Raw genomic sequence first — 21,371 nt, forward strand, 5'->3', positions numbered from 1 at the left:
ACAAAGGTAAAACGTAATCATGAGTGCTGATTTTGCTTGGGAGATCTCATTTGAGCATCCGTGGAAACTTCAGTCCATCATTTTTGTGGAATCCGTTAACATTGGTGTTTTGAAGCTGTTGCTTTGACCATAATGAGAAAGGTTCAGTGCAAAAACTGCGAATGTCTCCAATGTGTTACATTCAACAAAGATAATGTTGCTTCCAACTTGCAGTGTGTGCTTGCTGGTATTTACCATGCCAGGGACAAGCTAGGATTAGTAAATATTACACAAACAAGGACTGCAACAAGGATTGTAATAGTTGACCTCTGGGTCAGCGCAAGACCTTAAAAATGAGCATGCTTTTATGCACTGTATCTATTACCTAGCAACCATTAAATGCAAAAGCGAAACAATGAAATAAACATCCTGTTTTCCCACATACTGAGAACAATCTGACTGGAAAGGATGATTGAAAAATTCATCATCCCAGTCATTCTTGCTCATCTTTAGTAATCTAGCTGTAGAAAAACACCAGCCATAGTTGAAGAATCAAAATGCAGCCTGTAGATCAATGGGTTAAATGTAAAGGTAGCCATACCATGGTTGATCTGTAATAACTAACCCAAATGATAAATGTACAAATCTTCAAGTGCTGCTTTCAATATTTTCTCAGAATGCAAAAAGAATTCAGCATGTATCCAATAACTCTTACCAACTTTTCAGGATGTACCAGAGAAAGTATCCTATCTAGATGTATCAGCTTGGTATGGCAACAGTTCTGTGCAAGGGCACATGAAATTGCAAAGAGTCGTGAACACAGCCCAGTACATTATGCAAGCCAGTTTCCCACCCCCACCCTATTGTTACACTACGCTTCATGCTGCCTTGGGAAACCAGCCAACATAATTGGGTATCACACACCACAGCATCTCTCTTCTCCTCTCTCCCATCAGGCAGAAGATATAAAAGTGTGAAAGCACATAGCACCAGACTCAAGAGATGCCTCTTCCTTTCTGCTTCCTCTCGTAAGCTAAGGATGATTTTTCTGATCTACCTCATTACAGCCCTTGTACTTTTCAATCTGAACTTTCTCAGTAACTGTAACACTATATTTTGCATTGTTAATTTTCTCTTTTGTGCTACTTAACAACTTGTGTATCAGATTCAGATTTAATTTTAATTGTCATTGTCAGTGTACAGTACAGAGACAACAAAATGCATTTAGCATCTCCCTGGAAGAGCGACATAGCAAATGATTTGAATAAATAATAATAAGTGTCCGGGGGGGGGTGATTGGCAGTCACCGAGGTACGTTGTTGAGTAGAGTGACAGCCGCCGGGAAGAAGCTGTTCCTGGACCTGCTGGTTCGGCAACGGAGAGACCTGTAGCGCCTCCCGGATGGTAGGAGGGTAAACAGTCTGTGGTTGGGGTGAGAGCAGTCCTTGGCGATGCTGAGCGCCCTCCGCAGACAACGCTTGCTTTGGACAGACTCAATGGAGGGGAGCGAGGAACCGGTGATGCGTTGGGCAATTTTCACCACCCTCTGCAATGCCTTCCGGTCGGAGATAGAGCAGTTGCCATACCATACTGTGATGCAGTTGGTAAGGATGCTCTCAATGGTGCAGCGGTAGAAGTTCACCAGGATCTGAGGAGACAGACGGACCTCCTTCAGTCTCCTCAGGAAGAAGAGACGCTGGTGAGCCTTCTTGTTCAGAGTTGAGGTATTGTGGGTCCAAGAGAGGTCATCGGAGATGTTGACTCCCAGGAACCTGAAGCTAGAAACACGTTCCACCTCCGTCCCGTTAATGTGGATGGGGGTGTGCGTGCCGCCCCTGGACTTCCTGAAGTCTACAATGAGCTCCTTGGTCTTCTTGGAGTGAAGGGCCAGGTTGTTGTCAGCGCACCATGCTGCTAAGTGCTGGACCTCCTCCCTGTAGGCCGACTCATCGTTGTTGCTGATGAGGCCAATCACCGTTGTATCATCTGCATACTTGATGATGGTGTTAGTACCATGTACAGGTGTGCAGTCATAGGTGAAGAGGGAGTAGAGGAGGGGGCTCAGCACACAGCCCTGTGGAACGCCGGTGTTCAGGGTGAGGGTTGAAGAGGTGTGCTTGTCTAACCTAACAGACTGGGGTCTGTTGGTTAGAAAGTCCAGTATCCAGTTGCAGAGGGGGGGGGTCGATGCCCAGGTTACCGAGTTTGGTGATCAGTTTTGATGGTATAATGGTGTTGAATGCTGAGCTGTAATCGATGAACAGCATTCTTACGTAAGTGTCTCTGTTGTCGAGGTGGGAGAGGGCGGAGTGAAGTGCCGTTGAGATGGCATCCTCCGTACTCCTGTTCTTGCGGTAGGCAAACTGATAGGGATCCAGTGTGGGGGGTAGGCAGCTTTTGAGGTGTGCCAGGACCAGCCTCTCGAAGCACTTGGTGATGAAGGGGGTAAGTGCAACTGGGCGGAAGTCGTTGAGGCTTGCCGCAGTGGAGTGTTTTGGCACTGGCATGATGGAGGTGGTTTTAAGGCACGTGGGGACAACTGCTTGGGCAAGTGACAGGTTGAAGATGTCAGTCCAGACGTCTGTCAGCTGCGCAGCACAGGCCCTGAGCACGCGCCCGGGGATGCCGTCAGGGCCAGCAGCTTTGCGTGCATTAGTCCTACTCAGTGCCACGTATACGTCGTAGGGGGTGAGTGTGAGGGGTTGGTGATCGGCAGGTAGCACAGCCTTGATGGCTGTCTCTAGATTGTCCCTGTCGAAGCGGCCATAGAAGTGATTAAGCTCCTCAAGGAAGGAGGCGTCGCTGGATGTGGGGGTGGTGTTGGAGGGTCTGTAGTCCGTGATGGCCTGGATGCCTTGCCACATGCGTCGGGGGTCGGAGTTGTTGTTGAAGTGCTCCTCAATCCTGAGCTTATGGCAGTGCTTGGCCTTCTTGATGCCCCTCTTCAGGTTAGCCCTGGCTGAACTGTAGGCTCGAGCATCGCCTGACCTGAAAGCGGTGTCCCGTGCTTTCAGCAGTAGCCTGACCTTGTTATGTTATGATTTGCCTGAATAACAGGTAAAACGCTGTATTTTGGTTTGTGTGACAATAACAAACCAATAACAATAATGGCAACATGTGCTCCAAGAGAAAAAGTGTAGAGTGAAATTGGGAAAGGATTTAGGTGGAGGTTGAAAAGTCATCTAGAATTTCACAATAGTACCTTTTTTTAATAGAACAAAAGGATGGTTTTTAAGAAATGAGTTGAGTCCTATATATTAAATATCACCATGAGACCCAAAGGATATCTTGTCATGTGTCGAGAATGGTGACTGTCCAGAAAAAGCTGAATTACAGACACTCCCCGATTTATGCAGTAGTGAATTTACATAAACTCGCACTTACGTAAACAATTCTGTACGCAGTCCCTAGTGCAATCAAGGCAGTTTGTAATTTCCACTATGACCACTCAAGTTTACATCGTAAACAAGTCGGCAATGGTAGGCAGCAGTGCTTATCCAGAAGGCCACATGCTGCAGAAAGTGCCTCGGACGCATCTTGACCCTGCTGATTAATACTCTCAGTGATGGACTTAAAGTATGGAGTAACTCAGCAGGCCATGTAGCACCTCTGGAGAACATGGACAGGCGACATTTATGGTCGAGACCCTTCTGCAGACTCAGTGATTTATTTTAGACAGGAGATGGGGATGGTGATTTCGATTTACGTAAAATCTGACGGTTCACGGAATGTAACCCTCACGAAAGTCGGGGAGTGCATGTACCATATATCAGTGTATTGATAAACAGTTACAAAGATTAGTGAAGGTAGCAAAATAAAGGTTGTCAAAACTGATGTAAACACAAAGCACTAGAGTAACTCAGCGGGTCAGGGAGCATTCCTGGAGAACGTGAATTGGTGATGTTTTGGGTCGGGACTCTTCTTCAGAATGAACGTAGGGGGAGTCAGAAAGCTGGAAGAGAAGAGGGTCAGGATTCGATTCCATAAAAGTCGAATCCATATTTCTAATTGTCGAAACTGATGCTGGATATTGCAGTGGGTGCAATGAGTTGATGAGCTCGTTCTAAAGAAAAATCTTTAAAGGTGGTGGTGTCAATCTCTGGGCAAGGTGAAATGTAGAACGTTGGAAGTTAATCTGTTGATCTTCTATGAGAGAGAATTGGAAGAAATACATGATTACTCTAAATGTAATTTATTGCAAAAGCTATGTAAGATAGTTTAGATCTTTTGAATTTTCATGCGGGATTTTATGTATCTGCTCGTGAAAATTCACCTCTATACTGACAAACGTACTGACTATTTTAATATTGTCATATGTTCCAAGCACAAGTTCTAATTAATTCTATCATATTCTATGTTTCTGTCCAACACTACATCACGATCACAGGTCTGGAAATTCAGATGTGCCATCAGTGCACAAGCTTCCATATCAAAATGAATGCATTCTAACTGCACTCCAAAGCATTTTGAACTATTAACATTTTAAGCTCGCAATGTACTTTGTGAGATCAGTCTGCCTCAGTGTCTGGCTCATGTTATAACATAGCCACCCTTCAGCATTTGGTGAAAAGGATTCTGTTGTGACATAATTTGAGCAATACATCTGCTTCATACAGCTCAGTTGTTGAAAAACCTTGCCTTGAGGCTGCTGTGGCATTGTCATTAGCCATTAGCTATTTTCTATTACCCTCATGAATTCTGAGTTTGGAAGCATTTGGGATCCTCAGCTTACTCTCGGGAAAGTGTAGAAGTTGCTTTCATCCAAGAGGCTGTCAACAAACCATGTCAACTGCTGGATACTTCTGGTGTAACTCTTGAAATAATGTTAGCATACAACTGCTTTTCTGTGCCCTTCCTCCTAGTTCTTGATTCCCCTAAACTGGGGAAAAGACTCTGTGCGTTCACCCTTACTGTTTGCATTATGATTTTATACACTTCTATAAGACCATCCCATAAAAGCTAGTTGCTCACCAGCATGCCATCATTACCAGTGGAAGACGATACCACTCATAGGGTGTACATTGTTCATGAATATCCAAAGGAATCATAGACACATCTTGGCATTTTCCAGTATCTGCAGTTTTTTTCTTGATTTTTCATTAATTACTTATGAACAAGATTCATGGCTCATGTCAAGACTCGCGGGCAGATATGGAACTAGGCACACCTCCAGAGGTATTATTCAGTTTACCATGAGGAGATTTGGACCTCTTGCTCTAGTATTTTGATTTGGACGGTTCTGAAGGAGATCTGCAAACACCCTCATATAAAAAAATAAGTCTACTTCATCTGGGTCATTTTGGTCAACTAATGCCCCTGTCCCAATTAGGAAACCTGAACGGATCCCTCTGGAGACTTTGCGCCCCACCCAAGGTTTCCGTGCGGTTCCCGGAGGTTGCAGGTGGTAGCCGGAGGTTGCAGGTAGTGGAAGCAGGTAGGGAGACTGATAAAAACCTCCGGGAACCGCACGGAAACCTTGGGTGGGGCGTAAAGTCTCCAGAGGTTTCCGTTCAGGTTTCCTAAGTGGGACAGGGGCATAAAGCTCCAGCCCCACTACCAACTAATTTGAACAAAGTGGAACGGTCTGATCTCCACAACGTCCCCCAAGCCCTGAGTTAATCTGGTTAATGAATATCTACCCTTCCTGTCCATACAAACTTCCACCCAATTATCACCTCCTCCCTGGCAGTAACCATCTGGCTTCAACTAACCACAACCGACTATAAATCAGCAATGTGTGTCACCTGTTGGAGTCGGAATTACAGTGTTGTATTAGAAAACACAACCAGAAAGGTTCTTTGTTTCAACAATTCAGATTTGAACATCATTTAGTTGGAACAATCGATCCTGATGTCTTGAATACGATCCAAAGACTCCTGGGATTTGCAGGTTATTAGGTGTCTGTAAATCGCCTCTAGGAAACTGATGGGAATGTGGGATAATGTAGGAGGGGTGCAAATGGGTTACTTGGTCGGCTGACAGACCTGTTTCCATGCTGTATCTTTAACTCAATCAATCAATCTGGCCCAATACTCCTAACAGACAACTTCTTAGCTTGGATTGGATTAAATAGAATTGAATGGACTGCTTATGTGATCACATTTTAGAAAGGGCTTAGATACAATTTACCATATTTTAAGATTGGCATCAGCGATTTCCAATAATTTAAGCACTGCAAACTATTTGCCCATTTCTCTAAGAAAGGTACGTCAAACTCTTCATAATCTGTAACCTGACAAAAAAAGCTTATAGGTTGCACACCAATAATTATTTTTGACCCTTGCAATGGACTTTATTGTTGCACTCATTTTAAAAATGATCAGATATCTAGTTGTGTGTTTATTAGATTTTTTACTAAAATGACAGTAGCCTGTGAAATTAAAACATGATTTTATTTGTCCTTGATTATGAATATATTCTTGTATTTTCAAGAGGCAAGGGTGTTTAATTGGCATATGTACCAAAAATGGAAAAGTGAAATTCTTACCTGCAGCAGCATAACATGTCTGTAAACACAATGCTCAGACATATCACAATGAATTAAAAGTTAAAAAAATTAAAACAAAATTGCATAGGAACCCACCAAAGTTATGTGAGAGATGACATTGTTTTAATTGCATGTTCTCTTACTTAAAACAGAAAGGATCCAATCTTTATTTTTTGCTCCTCCTCATTGCAAAACGCACCTTCCTCCAATAGGCATTTAAGATGGAGAATACTTGGATGTCAGACTGGTCACCAGCAGCAGTAATGCAATGCTTGTCTGGCCTCTGTGGTGACTACTCCTGTGATAATTCCTTCCCCCCACTGAGCAATGCTGACCTTCCTCTTGGTGCCACCCTGTGCAGCTCTGATAAGGTCAGGAACTCAGCAGGAGAGGTGAATCAGCTTGCACTGCTTTCCTTTCTGGTCGATACTGTGCCAATCTGATGTTTACTTGGGCAACGATTTTCACATTGCTATGTTTTAATGGGAGGAAAAAGAATTTAGATTAAACCAATCTATCCTGCATGAGCTTGTCATTCACTTGCAGCTGTATTTTTATTTTGATTAACCTTTTTGTTAATGTACTCCGTTTCATCACTCTCAACTGCTTTTGCAGACAATGTCAAAGTCCATAGGTGTAGTGACTTGCAACTTCTTGTTGAGACTTCAACAAAACCAAGCCACTGTGTATAAAGCAGACAGGCAGATGATTAATAACACCGGTCATAATTATGCTTTACATAAAATTCTCCTTCAAGGCATGGTTCGGCTCACAGTCCTGTTTTAATAACTAATGGCATCTCTAGATTAATGCGATAGTAGGTGCTGCACTCAATGATTTGTACCTGAGCTTCAAGCTCACTATTTACACAAAATAGTTATAAAATATGTAAAGTGAGCCTTGCATGAACATTATTTTGAGCTTCTACATCAAGTCACATCAATTCCAAATGAAAATTTTAGTTTAAGAGATATGCCTTCTCTTAAGTATCTCTATCTGTACCTTTTCTTAAGTCTGCAAACTCCCCCCCCCCCCCCCCAGAAGATTATTGCTTAGATTTGTTTTAATTGCAGTTGTTTTTAAACTTGAAATAGGTTAGTTTTTTACTCTGTTTCCTCCCTCCAAATGTTAATTTTCAACAACCGACTGCAAGAACATGCTGCTGTGTGCAACGTGTGGCATAAATTTGTACCTGAAGTTGCCTTGTCTGGTTGACTGCCAAAATGTGATTGAGGTGCTTAGCAGAGGGCAGCGCTTGCTTCCTAGCCCCCAGGTCAATCAGGAGAATTGAGTGAGAATTCTTTTTTTTTTTTTTATGCTGTACAAGTCTGTGCAACGGGTGTTAAAATGTCAATGTGATGGGCTGTCATCCCTGCAAGGGAGGGAGGGAAAAGAGCAAGTGCTGATCAATAAGCCCCTGGCCAGAGCAGAGATGACTGAGATCAGGGGTAATAGGTTACCTGCCTGCTTACTCACCCCAGGATGGCATTTACACACCTTTTTTAGGACGGGAAGAAGAGAATAAATGGAAAGTTCATACAAGACCTGACCTGTTGCTCAGTGCACGTGGAATTTTGGGGCACACTAAGCTTTAATGCAATGTTTTTTGTATTCTTTACAGGTTCGGGTATTGGGTGGCATTCCTCTCATTCTGGATAACTGTAGCATCGATGACCATAACCCTTGTATCCTTTTCTAAAGTACCTTCTACTTTTGATATTTTATGAAAAGATCTTCAGCATCCCCTCAGCTAAGTATTGCTGTTCATGTCTCCCTCTGTTAAAAAGGGAAGTTGCTATTTCAGTATTTAATGTTTTGCCTGCTTACATTTAACCAAGATAAATGGTTAAGAAATATAACACCAATAGATTTTGTGTATATTTACATAAAATCAAAAGGTATCCTTCCTTCATATCAGTGGATCAACATTTTGGTGAAATTTGGTAAAAGCCAAAGAGACATCATGGAAGCCTGCCTTTTCTGACTTGTTGGAAGTCATTGGTCTTGTGTTTGCAATCTGGGTACAGGGTGCAATGTGGATGGATTCATTTATGCTTAAAACTCTCGAGCAAACTGCTGGTAGAGCTGCTGCCTTGTAGCGGCAGAGGCCTGGGCTCGATCCTGACCTCAGGTGCTGTCTGTCAGGAGTTTGCACATTCTCTCTGCGACCATGTGAGTTTCGACTGGGTGCTCCAGTTTTCCTCCACATACCAAAGATGTGTGGGTTTGTAGATTAATGGCCCCTGTAAAATTGCCCCTCATGTTAGGAATGGATAAGAAAGTCATACACCACAGAAACAAGCCATTTCATGTCCAAGCCAACCAAGATGCTTAGTGTATTTACATGTTAAATTGTAGGAGAGGATACTCGTATGAAGAAGGGTCCCGAACCGAAGCGTCACCTTTACGTTCTCACCGCAGATGCTGCCTGACCTGTTGCGTTACTCCAGTACTTTTACTCTAGATTTTAGCATTTGCAGTCCTTGTGCTCCATTTAGCCTGCCTCCCTTGCTTCAAAGACCCACTCTCACTGGATCCTGGGTACTAAGCACAAAACAAACCAGAAAATCTGAAAATGTTCTGACACGAGGATAGTGATGGAGGCACTGATTTGGTTTTGGTTTCCACAAGTACAGTTTGCACTATTTCTTTTAGCATTTACCGTATGTTTTATTTCAGCTTTCCATCATCTGCAGTATTTGCTTGTTGATTCTATTTACTGAGCACTTTGTACATCCTGTTTTAGTTTAGTTTACTTTAGAGATGCAGTGTGGAAACAGGCCCTTTGGCCCGCTGAGTCCATGCCGACCAGCGATCACCCGTGCACGAGTTCTATCCTACACGCTAGGGACAATTTACAGAAGCCAATCAAGCTACAAACCCGCAGGTCTTTGTGGGAGGAAACCGAAGCACCTAGAGAAAACCCACACAGTTACAGGGAGAACATGCAAACTGCATACAGACAGCCCCCATAGTTAGTATTGAACCCGGGTCTCGGGCGCTGTAAGGCAGCAACCCTACCCCCTGCACCACTGTCCTGCTTAATTTTAACTTTAACTTTAAAAGGGTTGCTCATGGTAGATGAGTGAATACGTAGGAGCAGGACTGGTGGAAATGGGATGGGATGGTAAAAGTCTTTCTTTCTATTATTTGTGCTTGACTAGCTCCAGTATTTTCACCTTGTGGACCTTGCGTTGTGGAGAAGTTCCCGTAAATCAGCTTGGCTTGAGAAAGGGGAGTGAACTGATCTCAAAGCTCTTCATCCATTTGATTATCTGTGAGCTTGTCAATTTTCTGCTGTTATCTCTATTGTCTGGATTGCCTCGTATGTTTTAAGAATGCCTCGGGGATGAGGTTGGGGGTTAAAGAGAGAGAATTGTTGTGAATCAAAGTTTAATTAAAGGCCAGGACATTGCTGGCCAAGAGGTATAATTTGGTTTAAAGAAAATAAAAAGCTAAATTGAGATGTCTGAAAACAACCTCCAAGTATAAAGGCTTTGTTTTATTGTAGGATTTAGCAGAGACAATACTTAAACAATTTAGAGGGTTTTTTTTAAATGTAGAAATTATTGAAATATATATGACCAAAAACACACCTGATTTTACTCCTTCTAAACTGGCTGGACAGTGTTTAGATGGTTTGTACAGATGTTAGTATAATTTTGAGGGTTGTTTTTGCTTATGTTCTCTGCTGTATTCAGTGGTTTGATTGTGTGGTTAAATGGGAGAAGGAATGATTAACCAATAACGGTGATTGAGACACCCAGGTAACCGTTTGCAGACAACTAAATTGCTTTTGATTAGAGATGGGAGCAATCCAATTATTCAGAGTATTTCAACATCAGAGGGACAGAGAACAAAGAAGAAATTAAGTAAACTAAATTAAATGGAAACTAAATTGATGCAGAGAATATTGAACTACTTTAGGTTGCTTTATGTTTTAATTTTTTTCAATGGAGACCTGATTTTTTTAAATTTTAGTTTAGTTTAGAGATACAGCATGGGTACAGGCCCTTTGGCCCACCGAGTCCACGCCGGCCAGCGATCACCTGTACACTAGTTCTATCCTACACGCTAAGGACAATTTACAGAAGCCAATTAACCTACAAACTTGCACGCCTTTGAAGTGTGGGGGGAAACCTGAGCACCCGAAGAAAACCCACACGGTCACAAGGAGAACATATAAAATCTGTACAGACAGTATCTGTAGTCAGGATTGAACCCAGGTCTCTGGCACTTTAAGGCAGTAACTCTACCGCTGTGCCACTGTTATTAAACTCTCCCTATAAAATGTAAATTAATTGAAATGAGGGGTTGTATTAAAACTATTCTCAACTGGCAATCTTTTAGTGCTACCCAGCTATTTAGCTGCTGCACAGAATCAAGTCGAATGTATTGTCATGTGCATTAGTAGGAGTAGCAGGTGCGATGAAAATCGTGCTTGTAGCAGCAGCATCATAAGCACACAGACTCAGACATCAATTCTACAAGGCACGGTAAAGAGATAAATAGTGCAAAAGCACACAATTAGAAAAGAAGTTCATGGTAGTGCAAGAGGTGGTCCATAGTGTCATCAGAATGTGCAGGTTTATTCAAGAACCTGATAGTTGTAGGAAAGTAGCTGTTCCTGAACCCAGTAGGTGGGACTTCAGGCTTCTGTACCACCTGTCTGACTGTAGCAGTGAGAAGAATGTATGGCCCAGATGGTGAGGATCATTGATTTTTTTAAAGTTTAGTTTAGAGATACAGCACGGAAACAGGCCCTTCGGCCCACCGGGTCCCCGCCGACCAGCAATCCCCGCACACTAAAAATATCCTACACCCTCTAGGGACAATTTTTTACATTGTTACAAAGCCAATTAACCTACAAACCGTTTTTGGAGTGTGGAAGGAAACCGAAGATCTCTGAGAAAACCCACGCAGGTCACGGGGAGAACGTACAAACTCCGTACAGATAAGCACCCGCAGTCTGGATCGAACCCGGGTCTCCAGCGCTGCATATGCTGTAAGGCAGCAACTCTACCGCTGTGCCACCATGACAATGATATATGCCTCCTTCTTGAGGCAGTACCTCATGTTGATTCTGTCAGTGGCAGAGAGTACTATGGCCGTGATTATCTGTGATGGCTGAGTTTCTCACTCCCCACAGCCTCTTGCATTCCTGTGTGTTGGAATTACTGTACCAGGCCATGATGCAACCAGTCAGGATGTCTGCAACTGTTGGTCTACATCTTTGACTGAATACCTGATGACCCATGTGTACCCGCATGTAATTTCCATCTTATATAGATTGTAAAGAGGCCACATTAGTGGCTGTTCAAGATGAACAGATATTCTGTTCAAGATTCAGTTAACTGCTAACAATCTTTCCTAAGAAATAAGGTAGCAGCACATCGTATATGTTTCCTTCATCCTCCTCATAACTTTGAGAACTCCTGTACCTGCTGTACCATTCCTACTCTGAAATGTTATGTTCCACTGGAACTGAACCCGAGTTCTCTAGATGTTGCAGCATGCAGGAAAATATATCTGATTCTGCAGGAGATGCTTACACATCTAAAAATATATTATTTAAAGGCTGTTAACTGTAGTATTTTGCTTTTTTAACCCCAACCCTACCCCCCTCCAAATGTTTACTTAGTCGGGTATCTTGACCGAATGTATTGAAGTCTGCTACATCTGAAAAGTTTAAATTGCATTTTGTATTTATATTCATTCAGCATACATTCTGACCAACATCACCATATCACTTAACATTTTGGTGTTTCTTCCCGAGTTCATGTAGTGTTTACAATTTTTTACTTAAAATACATTTTAGGAGTTGTGTAGATGATGTGAGAATTGAAGTTCTAATGAAGCAGCTAAGGATGTAAATAATATCAAGTAAATATACTGATTTTGTAGACAAGGAACTGCAAATGGTTTACAAAAAAAGATACAAAATGCTGGAGTAACTCAGCAGGTCAGGCAGCATCTCTGGAGAACATGTATAGGTGATTGTTTGGGTCAAGTCCCTTCTTCTGACTATTAATTTTGCCTGTATTCCACATTCAACAGCAGAAATGTTCACAATCTCTATATACACCCTGGAACTTAAATTTGTGGAAAGTTAGTTTTAATTTACTTTAATATGCAATTTCATTTGAGCTAGTTGGTGTCTCTATCACATTCCATTCATGCAATGTTCTTAAACAAAATTAGTTGGCTGAGAGCAAATTTGCCAATTGTTATGGCAATCTTGCAGATTGTCAAAAGCCCCGCTACTGCAAGAATACATCACCTAAACTTTGTAAATGGCAAGAATTGGAGCTAGCCAACCCGAGAGCAATTTGAAGGGTTTGCTTCAAGAGATGTTTTTGCCCAAATAGCGGAACTGATTTCTTGAGGAGCTGACCGAGGTTGCCTTTACAGAGTGTGAAGTGCCTTCTAAAAGGTAATGGACTGGAACTGAATAGGCTCGTACTGTAATAACAGTGCTTGTGAATAGAAATCTTTACACAACAAAAGCATCAATGCGATTTACACTTCTAAAAAGATGAACCGTAAAGTCAGACTTTAACAGCTCTCTGCCATTTGCTGCTGTTTACAGCCAGGAAACAAAGACTTGCTGGAGAAAAGAAGCCAAAGTTCACTGCTGAATTGATTCTAATGAGGTTTCATGCAGATTAGCAACTGACTGAGCTGAATTGAAATAAGAGGTTGGACTTTTAGCCAAAGAAAGTAATGATTAAGAAAATTATTCTTGGTTAATTTTGAACAAATAGGCGCCGTCGAGTATGGCTGCCCTGCCTGCAGCTGTTCGTCCTTTCAACCTTAGTGGGGGGTGGGAAGGGGGAAACTGTTTTTCTCAGTCCCTACCTGGTCGGAGATGTGGCTTTCCTCCGAGCCGCATTTTCGCCCCCTCCTCGCGGCCTGCCAACAGGACTGCAGTGGCGTTTCCTGCCGGGACCTGCCAGAACTTCAGCTTCAGCGGTGGCACAGCGCTGAAGCACTACCGCGGAGCGGGTGATGCCTTACTGAGAGTCGCCGTGTGGTAAGCTCCGGAGTGCTGTGACCGCCGACTCCAACATCGCGGAGCTGTCGTTGCGGAGCGTACAGCCGCGGGCGACGCTGACTTTTAAACACCGCGGAGCCTGGTATCTCTCGCTGAGATCGCCAGTGTTGGGGCTCCGACCAGTGCTGCCTGTGGACTACAGGAGCCGCGGTCTCTGGTAGGAAGCGGCCGTTCCAGACACTCCAAACCGCTGAGAGTGTTCTTCCGACGCCGGAGCTCCATCATCCGGCGAGAGGGCCTGAAACATTGGGCCGCCGTTGCGGCGATTGCGGAGGCCTCAATAGGCCCGACTATGGGTGAACAAGAGGAAGTGGATTGGACTTTGCTGCCTTCCCTCACAGTGGGAACCATTGTGGGGGAATGTTTTTATGTTTAATGTTAAATTCTTTAATGTTGTGTTTATTTTATTGGTGTGCTGCAATGGCAACTCAAATTTCACTATACCAATTGGTGTATGTGACAATAAATGTCCTTTGTCCTTTTTGTACTTTGACTGTGAATAAATGAATGAGTCAGTGAGACAGGAAACGTGTCTTTGGTGTATATGAATTCAGATGTCAGTAAGCAAAGCAATCTCTGATTGGCCTCATTGGATCTCTTGCAGTAGATGTGAAGATTGTGTGCGAATTTTCAATAACTGTTTTATTGCAGAGAGGGGTTTGAGAACTATTGTAATATTCACGTCAAGCAAGGTTCAAGTGGGGGGGTGGGGGGCTAATCGAGAATGGTTGAATGGAGTGCAGGTTGAACAGAGTCCCAAATCTTGGAATTTGGTGACTGTGGAACTTTGGTGTAGAGGGGAAGATAGGGTTATTTTCGTATGCTCAGTACTTGAAGTGGTTCATGTTAGCTTCGGGTTGAAACATAGAAAATAGGTGCAGGAGTAGGCCATTCGGCTCTTCGAGCCAGCACCGCCATTCAATATGATCATGGCTGATCATTCAAAATCAGTAACCCGTTCCTGCTTTTCCCCCATATCCCTTGATTCCGTTAGCCCAAATTGCTAAATCTAAATGTCTCTTGAAAACATCCAGGGAATTGGCTTCCACTACCTTATGTGGTTGTATTTAAGCTAAGTGTAGTGTTAATTGTAAGAAGTGTGGAGTTTCATTTAAAGTTTACAAAAGATTGGAGGGTGATTTAAAGTAGTATTGACTTGTTTATTTTAAAAGATAAACCAATTAGATAATAATTAGCTATCTATCAAGTAAAAATAAATTTAAACTATTTCAACATACAAATCAACTTTATATTAGGAGGAGATTTTCAGCAGCTGCAGCCTGTGGAAGTTGAAGGAGATTGGTGAGTTCTTCAGCATTCACGTCTGCAGTAAATAACTTTTTTAGAACAGTGCAGGTAGTTCCGCTATAACACAGGTTTCCATTATACAATTTCAATATAACCTGGATGATGAAATAGAGGATCACTATCGCATTTTGCTGGCCGATTTATGGTTCCAACCATTATGGTTATTAATTTGTTGTATTTTGTATTATTATAATTTATTTGTATGTTATGGTGCAGCGAGTAAGAATATAATTGTCAGTACATGTGACAATTAAACACTCTTCATCTCTCGATCTTGATCTCTTATGATTCTTGATTTGGAAAAGCTGGTTGTCAGGAGGTCAGTACTTTCAGGCCAAATCCTTCATTTTGTGTCAATGTGTCTCAATTCTCTATACGACGGCACTTTGTTCAGGTTTTGAATATTACTCCTTTAACTAGGAGCAACAGATAAGTCAAGTCGAATTTATTCCCATATGTACATTTATGGTGAGGTACAGGACAATGGAAATCTTGCAACAGCAGCACGGACACATAGACTCAGAGAACACACTAAAACATATTTTTTTCAAGAAATAGCGTGCAAAGAAAAGCAAGCAATTGGTGTAAAACACATTGAGAAAAACTAGCCTCTGTTCATGTAAGAGGTAGTCCGTAATGTTCCGTTGTTGAGGTAGGATCAGGGTTTTGTGGGTCGGTTTAATGGGTGGTTGTAGGAAAATAACAGTTCCTGAACCTGGTGTTGTGTGGGTTCACACTGGTTGATGGTAGCAACGAGAAGAGGACGTGTTCCTGATGGTGGAAATCCCTCATGATACATGCCATCTCTTTGAGGCTGCACCTCTTGTATATGCATTCGATGGTTGGGGATTGCGGTGCCTGTGATGGACCGGGCAGAGTCCTCCAATCTATGCAGTGTATGTTTTCTATGGAGTCTGAGGAAGAGTCCTGGCCCAAAACTTCCTTCAGTTTTCCTGCAGTTCATTTGAATTTATTTAATTGTATTTTCACTGATCTCTGGTGTTTTAAAGTGTCGATTTTTTCTAATTTTTACATGTTTGTGAGTATCGGGGATTTCACCTATTCGTCCTCTTTGATGTAATGCCAGCAGCTCAATGTCTGGCTGTGGTTAAAATAGATAGCAGAGCTTGCTATTCATGGCCAGAATGCCCTGCGGTGCCAATCACTCAGAGCCAGCTTCAAGTATCTAGTTACCACTGGAAATCTGCTTGGACAAAAGCCTAATTAGTGGCGAGGTGCTAGCACAGTTTGCCGCTCCCAGGAAATTTTAGGCCTGCAAGGAAATGTCCAATTTCCAGATTTTACACGAAAACAGTGTTTAAGCCTTGAAAAATGGTGTGGTGTTTATTCTTACTTGGGATAGTTAGCTCATTGGCAAGACCAGCATGTAATATCCATACGCTATTGGCCTTGAGAAATAGATTACAAACTGCCTCTCGAGCCTCTGCTGTGCATGTAATGAAGGTTGCTCTCATTGTGCTGCTGTACTGGACCCAGCAGTAATGAGGGAGTTGCATTTTCCGGTAAGATTGGTGTGTAAATTGGATGAGAAATTGGAAGGTGGTGGGTCTATGGAATGAATTGTCAGAGGAGGTAGTTGAAGCAGGTGCAATAACAACATTTAAAAGACACTTGGACATGTACATGGATAGGAAATGGTTAGTGGGATATAGGACAAATGCAGGTAGGTGGGGCCTGCTTAGATGAGACATCATGATCGGCATAGACAAGTTGGGTTGAAGGGTATGTTTCCGTGCTGTACAAATCTATGACTCCATAATTCGAATGTGGTGATGTTCCCTTGTAGCTGCAGGCCTTATTTTTGGAGATGTTGGGAGTCTGCAGGATATGGAGTGCAGTCAGAGAAGCCTTGGTGTGTTGTTGCACATGATGATGCTGCATTGTATGCATTGCACCGTGGCAAAGGGGTGAATCTTTAGCAGACCACTGATCATACACACTGCTCCACATCCGTCCTGCAATCCTCATCTTCCATCATTGCAGGTAAGGTCTAGTTACTGGAATTCCTCACTTAATTTCTTCCTACCATCATGAAGAAGGTACAGGAACTTGAAAATGACGACCACCAGGTTGAACAACAGCTTCTCCCCAACAACCATCAGGTTCTTAAACCCTGCAGAAGGATCTCGACCTAAAACGTCACCAATTCCTTCTCTCCAGAGATGCTGCCTGGAGATGCTCATCCCGCTGAGTTACTCCAGCTTTTTGTGTCTATCTTTGGTTTAAACCAGCATCTATCTTTGGTTTAAACCAGCATCTGCTTCTCATACAACATTAACCTCAGCAGCTATGAACCTCTATGGACTGACTGTCTTGGGTTGTACTATGGTTTTTTGCACTAGTATTATGGTTATTAATTAATTATTATTTTTAAAGAAATGTGCAATCCATGTGCATTGCATTGAAGGCCCGGTAAAGTTGCTGCCAGTAAGAATTTCATAGTTATTAACACAATTAACCACCCTTGACTCTTAAACCTTTGTCCTCTAATACTTTCCTTTTAAAACAAATCATTCCATTAAGTTAATGTTTTAATTAGAATATTTATCTCTAGTTTTTTTTTTAATGGAACTAAACAGATATAATTAGAGACAGAAGAGAAAATGTCTGGTGTAAAAGACGCTGATAATTCTGGGATATTGCTTGGATCAAGTCCAAGCCCAGGATTCTGAGATGTGCTGAGGCCCTTCAGTGAAATTTTAATAAAGATAAAGGGTAAAAAAACAACCAGATAAATGTAATAAAAGATTTTGAATGCTTCCATCGACTCATCCATAAAATATAACAGTGAAATGTTACCATGCTCGAGTAACTCAGTGGGACAAGCGCTCTGACCCACTGAGTTACTCCAGCATTTTGTGTCTATCTTTGGTGTAAACCAGCATCTGCAGTTCCTTCCTACACAAATGTTACCATGCTTTGTTTTTCTTATGGAAAAGTGTCCAGGGAATCAGTTTTAAAGTTAAATTAATGAGATAAAAATGCAAGGTAATGAACAAGTTGTTTCTCTGGATGCGAACTGTTTGCCGTGCACAAACATGGAGTGAACAAAATCTCGATACTCTTCATCACATCTCTGTTCTGAATTCCACAAGTAGATGGAAATTGTGACTTGTAATTTGAGTTGCATATTTTTTGATAAGAAAACACAATTCAGCATTTGCTTCATTCTGATGAAGTAAGCTATGTTTATTTGTGGAACTGATCTAAGCAGCACTATTCCATGGAACATGTCTGTGAAGCTACAGAGCTGCTCATCCTTTTAAGTGCTTATATAATTTCAACAGGTTTGTTTCTTCAGATCATGATCTCAGTAGATAAAAAAATAGCATTTTAGAGTATAAGATATAATACTAAATATAGTATATAAACATAATATTTATAAATATAATATTGTACTATGTATTGGTCATCACATTGTGGCATGCCAGATTATGCACAAATATTGATGTCAAATACCAAATGGTTTCTTGATGATGCTAAATTTTCTGGTTTACCACGCATTCTTCTGGTATACTGGATTGTTTAGTGAATATGATATTACTCGGTTCATGACTGTCTTTAGATTTTGACTTTAGAGATACAGCGTGGAAACAGGCCCTTCGGCCCATGGAGACCACACCTACCAACGATCACCTCATACACTAGCATTATCCTACATACCAGGGGTAATTTACAATTTACAGAAGCCAATTAACCTACAAACCTGTACATCGTTGGAATGTGAGTGGAAACCGGAGCACCCGGAGAAAACCCACAAGGTCACAGGGATAACGTACAAACTCCATACAGACAGCACCTGTAGTCAAGATCGAAACCGGATCTCTTGCACTGTAAGTTAGCAAACTCTACCGCACCACTGTTCCTCCCTGTCATTGATAGATAACATGATTAGGTCAGTAAACTGGTCATACAATTAGGGCGTTATAGTGGTGCAGCTGGTAGAGCTGATGTCTCACAGCACCAGAGTTCTAGGTTTGGATCCTGACCTGTTTGTGTGGAATTTGCACACATAGACAGCACTCCGTGACTGTGTGGGTTTCCTTCGGGTGCCGTGGTTTCCTTCCACATCCCAAAGACATGCGGGTTTGTAGATTAATTGGACTCAGTACATTGCTCCCAGTGTGTAGGGAGTGGATGAGAAAATGGCATAACGTAGAATTTGTGATTGATGGTCGGTGTGGACTCGGTAGGCTAAAGGGCCTGTTTCCAAGTTTTGTAAATATAGTCAACCAAAAACAAACTTGTAATGAGAGTTTTGCATGATGCAAGTTCTATTCAGAAGTGTATTTTCCTTTACAAATCACCATGTTCAGGCAGTTAACTTCTGAATGTTCAACCAAGTGTGAATGTAAATTTTTATACTTGACTACAAAGTTTCACCTGTTTAATTGTGTAATTTGATTATTTCACCTAACAGTTCACTGTTCCATTTCAAAACTTTTTGAAGAAAAAAAATCATACATCTACAGAAATCAGGATAACAAATAAGATATTTATTTCACCAGTATGTGATGGAGTCATCCATGATTTATATTCAAAGATGGGTACATGTCATTGTGCACAATGGAACTATATTTAATTGCCTATTCAAGAAGGAACTGCAGATGCTGGAAAATCGAAGGTAGACAAAAATGCTGGAGAAACTCAGCGGGTGCGGCAGCATCTATGGAGCGAAGGAAATAGGCAACGTTTGGGGCCGAAACCCAAACGTTGCCTATTTCCTTCGCTCCATAGATGCTGCCGCACCCGCTGAGTTTCTCCAGCAATTTTGTGTACCTATATTTAATTGTCTTCCAGATGAGAATTGTTGATATATTTTAAACCAATCAAGATGGCAGTTGATAAGATAATTATCTATATGCAAATAGATATTTACAGATGGAAAACCTGTTTTAGTAGGTCAGATCAATCATGATTATTCAAAATGTTATGCAATAAGCTTCAGATATTTGATCAAATGCCAGTACTGAAGATTATGATCTTCTTTGGCCTCCCACATGTTGAGGAAATTTTAATTTTTGCTTTGACTTCCATTTTATTGTCTAGAATATATGTAATAAGATGGATGACCTGAACGTTACACTGATGAAGGATATTGACCCTGAGAAACATGAGGAAGAAAAAAGGGTGCAGTAAAATACCAAATTAGTCTTCATCTGCTTCCAACAACCCAATTGTGTTACCCTTCTACCACCTTTCTCATAGGTTCTTAATGTCCGTCACATATTGCACGAAAAATGTCTACCTAATTTTGTTTTAAATTTACTTTTGTATTAATTTCTGGTCAAGACACAAGTTCATATTGCAGCTGAATTCTCGATTTCAAATAATATTGGATGGTCAGATTGAGGAGGAATTTAGACACTTTCTGTATCTATTAATCCTTCTCTGAATGTTGACAAGTGCATGGCTTTGAACAGATTTCTGAGTGTTTCAAGGATGAGAACCCCTATTATCTCCTTTGACAATTGGACAAAATGACCAGATTTGCTGGCAATGCCCACATCCCAAGAAAAAAATGATTTTGTGCTGAAGAGTTTGTAATTTACTATTTTCCTGTACTTCTCTTTAAACTAAACTTAGCTGCATTTTATTGCTTCTGCCTTCTCCCTAAGGATTGTAATGTTGAACATATTTACTCCCTGATCTCATCAACACCCGAGGATATGTGCTGAAGGTTATCAAGTGCATTTGGTTCAGGATAGCCAGTGTTCTGCAGACACGTATACTTTCTTTTCATTTTTTCATGAAATGTCAACAATAATGGATTATCACTACTTAGATTGATAATAACAGTACTACTACTGTTTATGGCAAAGTAGATCTTTCTCAAAACTTCACAGATATTTCTGGTTTAAACTTTTTAAATCCTCAATTGGTGCAAACTTGCTTCCATTTCCATTAAATCATTCATTTGTTACCCAGCTTGTTACCTTATGTGTAACATATATTAATTTGTTCTTAAAAGCACAAAAAATGTATTTTGCTGGTAAATTGGAAAGGCCAGTCTGGTGAAAACAATTAGCAAGGCTAAATTCAAACGCTAAACTCAGATTTTTACCACAGTCCTCATGTTAAAACAGACTTAAGTATTAGTCATCTAAGACCAGTTTTACAGCATTCCCCAAAAACATTGTATAAACCTTCTCACATAGTTGAAAGCATTTGTGAAGATAGCCTTAAGAAATGCTGCCATTTTCTATAATTGCCTTTCCTCTGGGGCATTCCTGTTTTTTCCATATTCTCAAGTCTCAGACTGGAAAAAAAAATTGGAACCTTTGATGAGGCTTTAAAATTTGGAAATAAATACTACAAAGCGTGGTACAAGAAGTAGAAGCTGTGCCACTGATAGTCAGAAAATATTTAATTTCAGCGATCATTCATCATAAGTCTGTCTGGTATGAGTTTGGCAAGTAGGATTGTTTGTTTTCCTTACAATGCTTAATCCAGTTAAACCTTCCTCCTTTATACTTGCAAGTGCTCATTGCAAGAGATGGTACTCAGTTTGTTTGCATATTT

At 41.4% G+C, this 21,371-nt stretch overlaps 1 protein-coding gene across 1 annotated transcript in view; it reads left to right on the plus strand.

Annotated features, from left to right (window-relative positions):
• atxn10 (ataxin 10) overlaps positions 1 to 21,371 on the plus strand; it is a 113,788-nt gene that overhangs the window by 83,303 nt on the left and 9,114 nt on the right. Inside the window, exon 10 of the mRNA XM_033037549.1 lies at positions 8,088 to 8,151. Coding sequence (XP_032893440.1) covers positions 8,088 to 8,151 — 64 coding nt within the window. The remainder of the gene's footprint in view (positions 1 to 8,087; positions 8,152 to 21,371) is intronic.

Source organism: Amblyraja radiata, chromosome 19 (genome assembly GCF_010909765.2).
Source record: "Amblyraja radiata isolate CabotCenter1 chromosome 19, sAmbRad1.1.pri, whole genome shotgun sequence".
NCBI lineage: Eukaryota > Metazoa > Chordata > Chondrichthyes > Rajiformes > Rajidae > Amblyraja > Amblyraja radiata.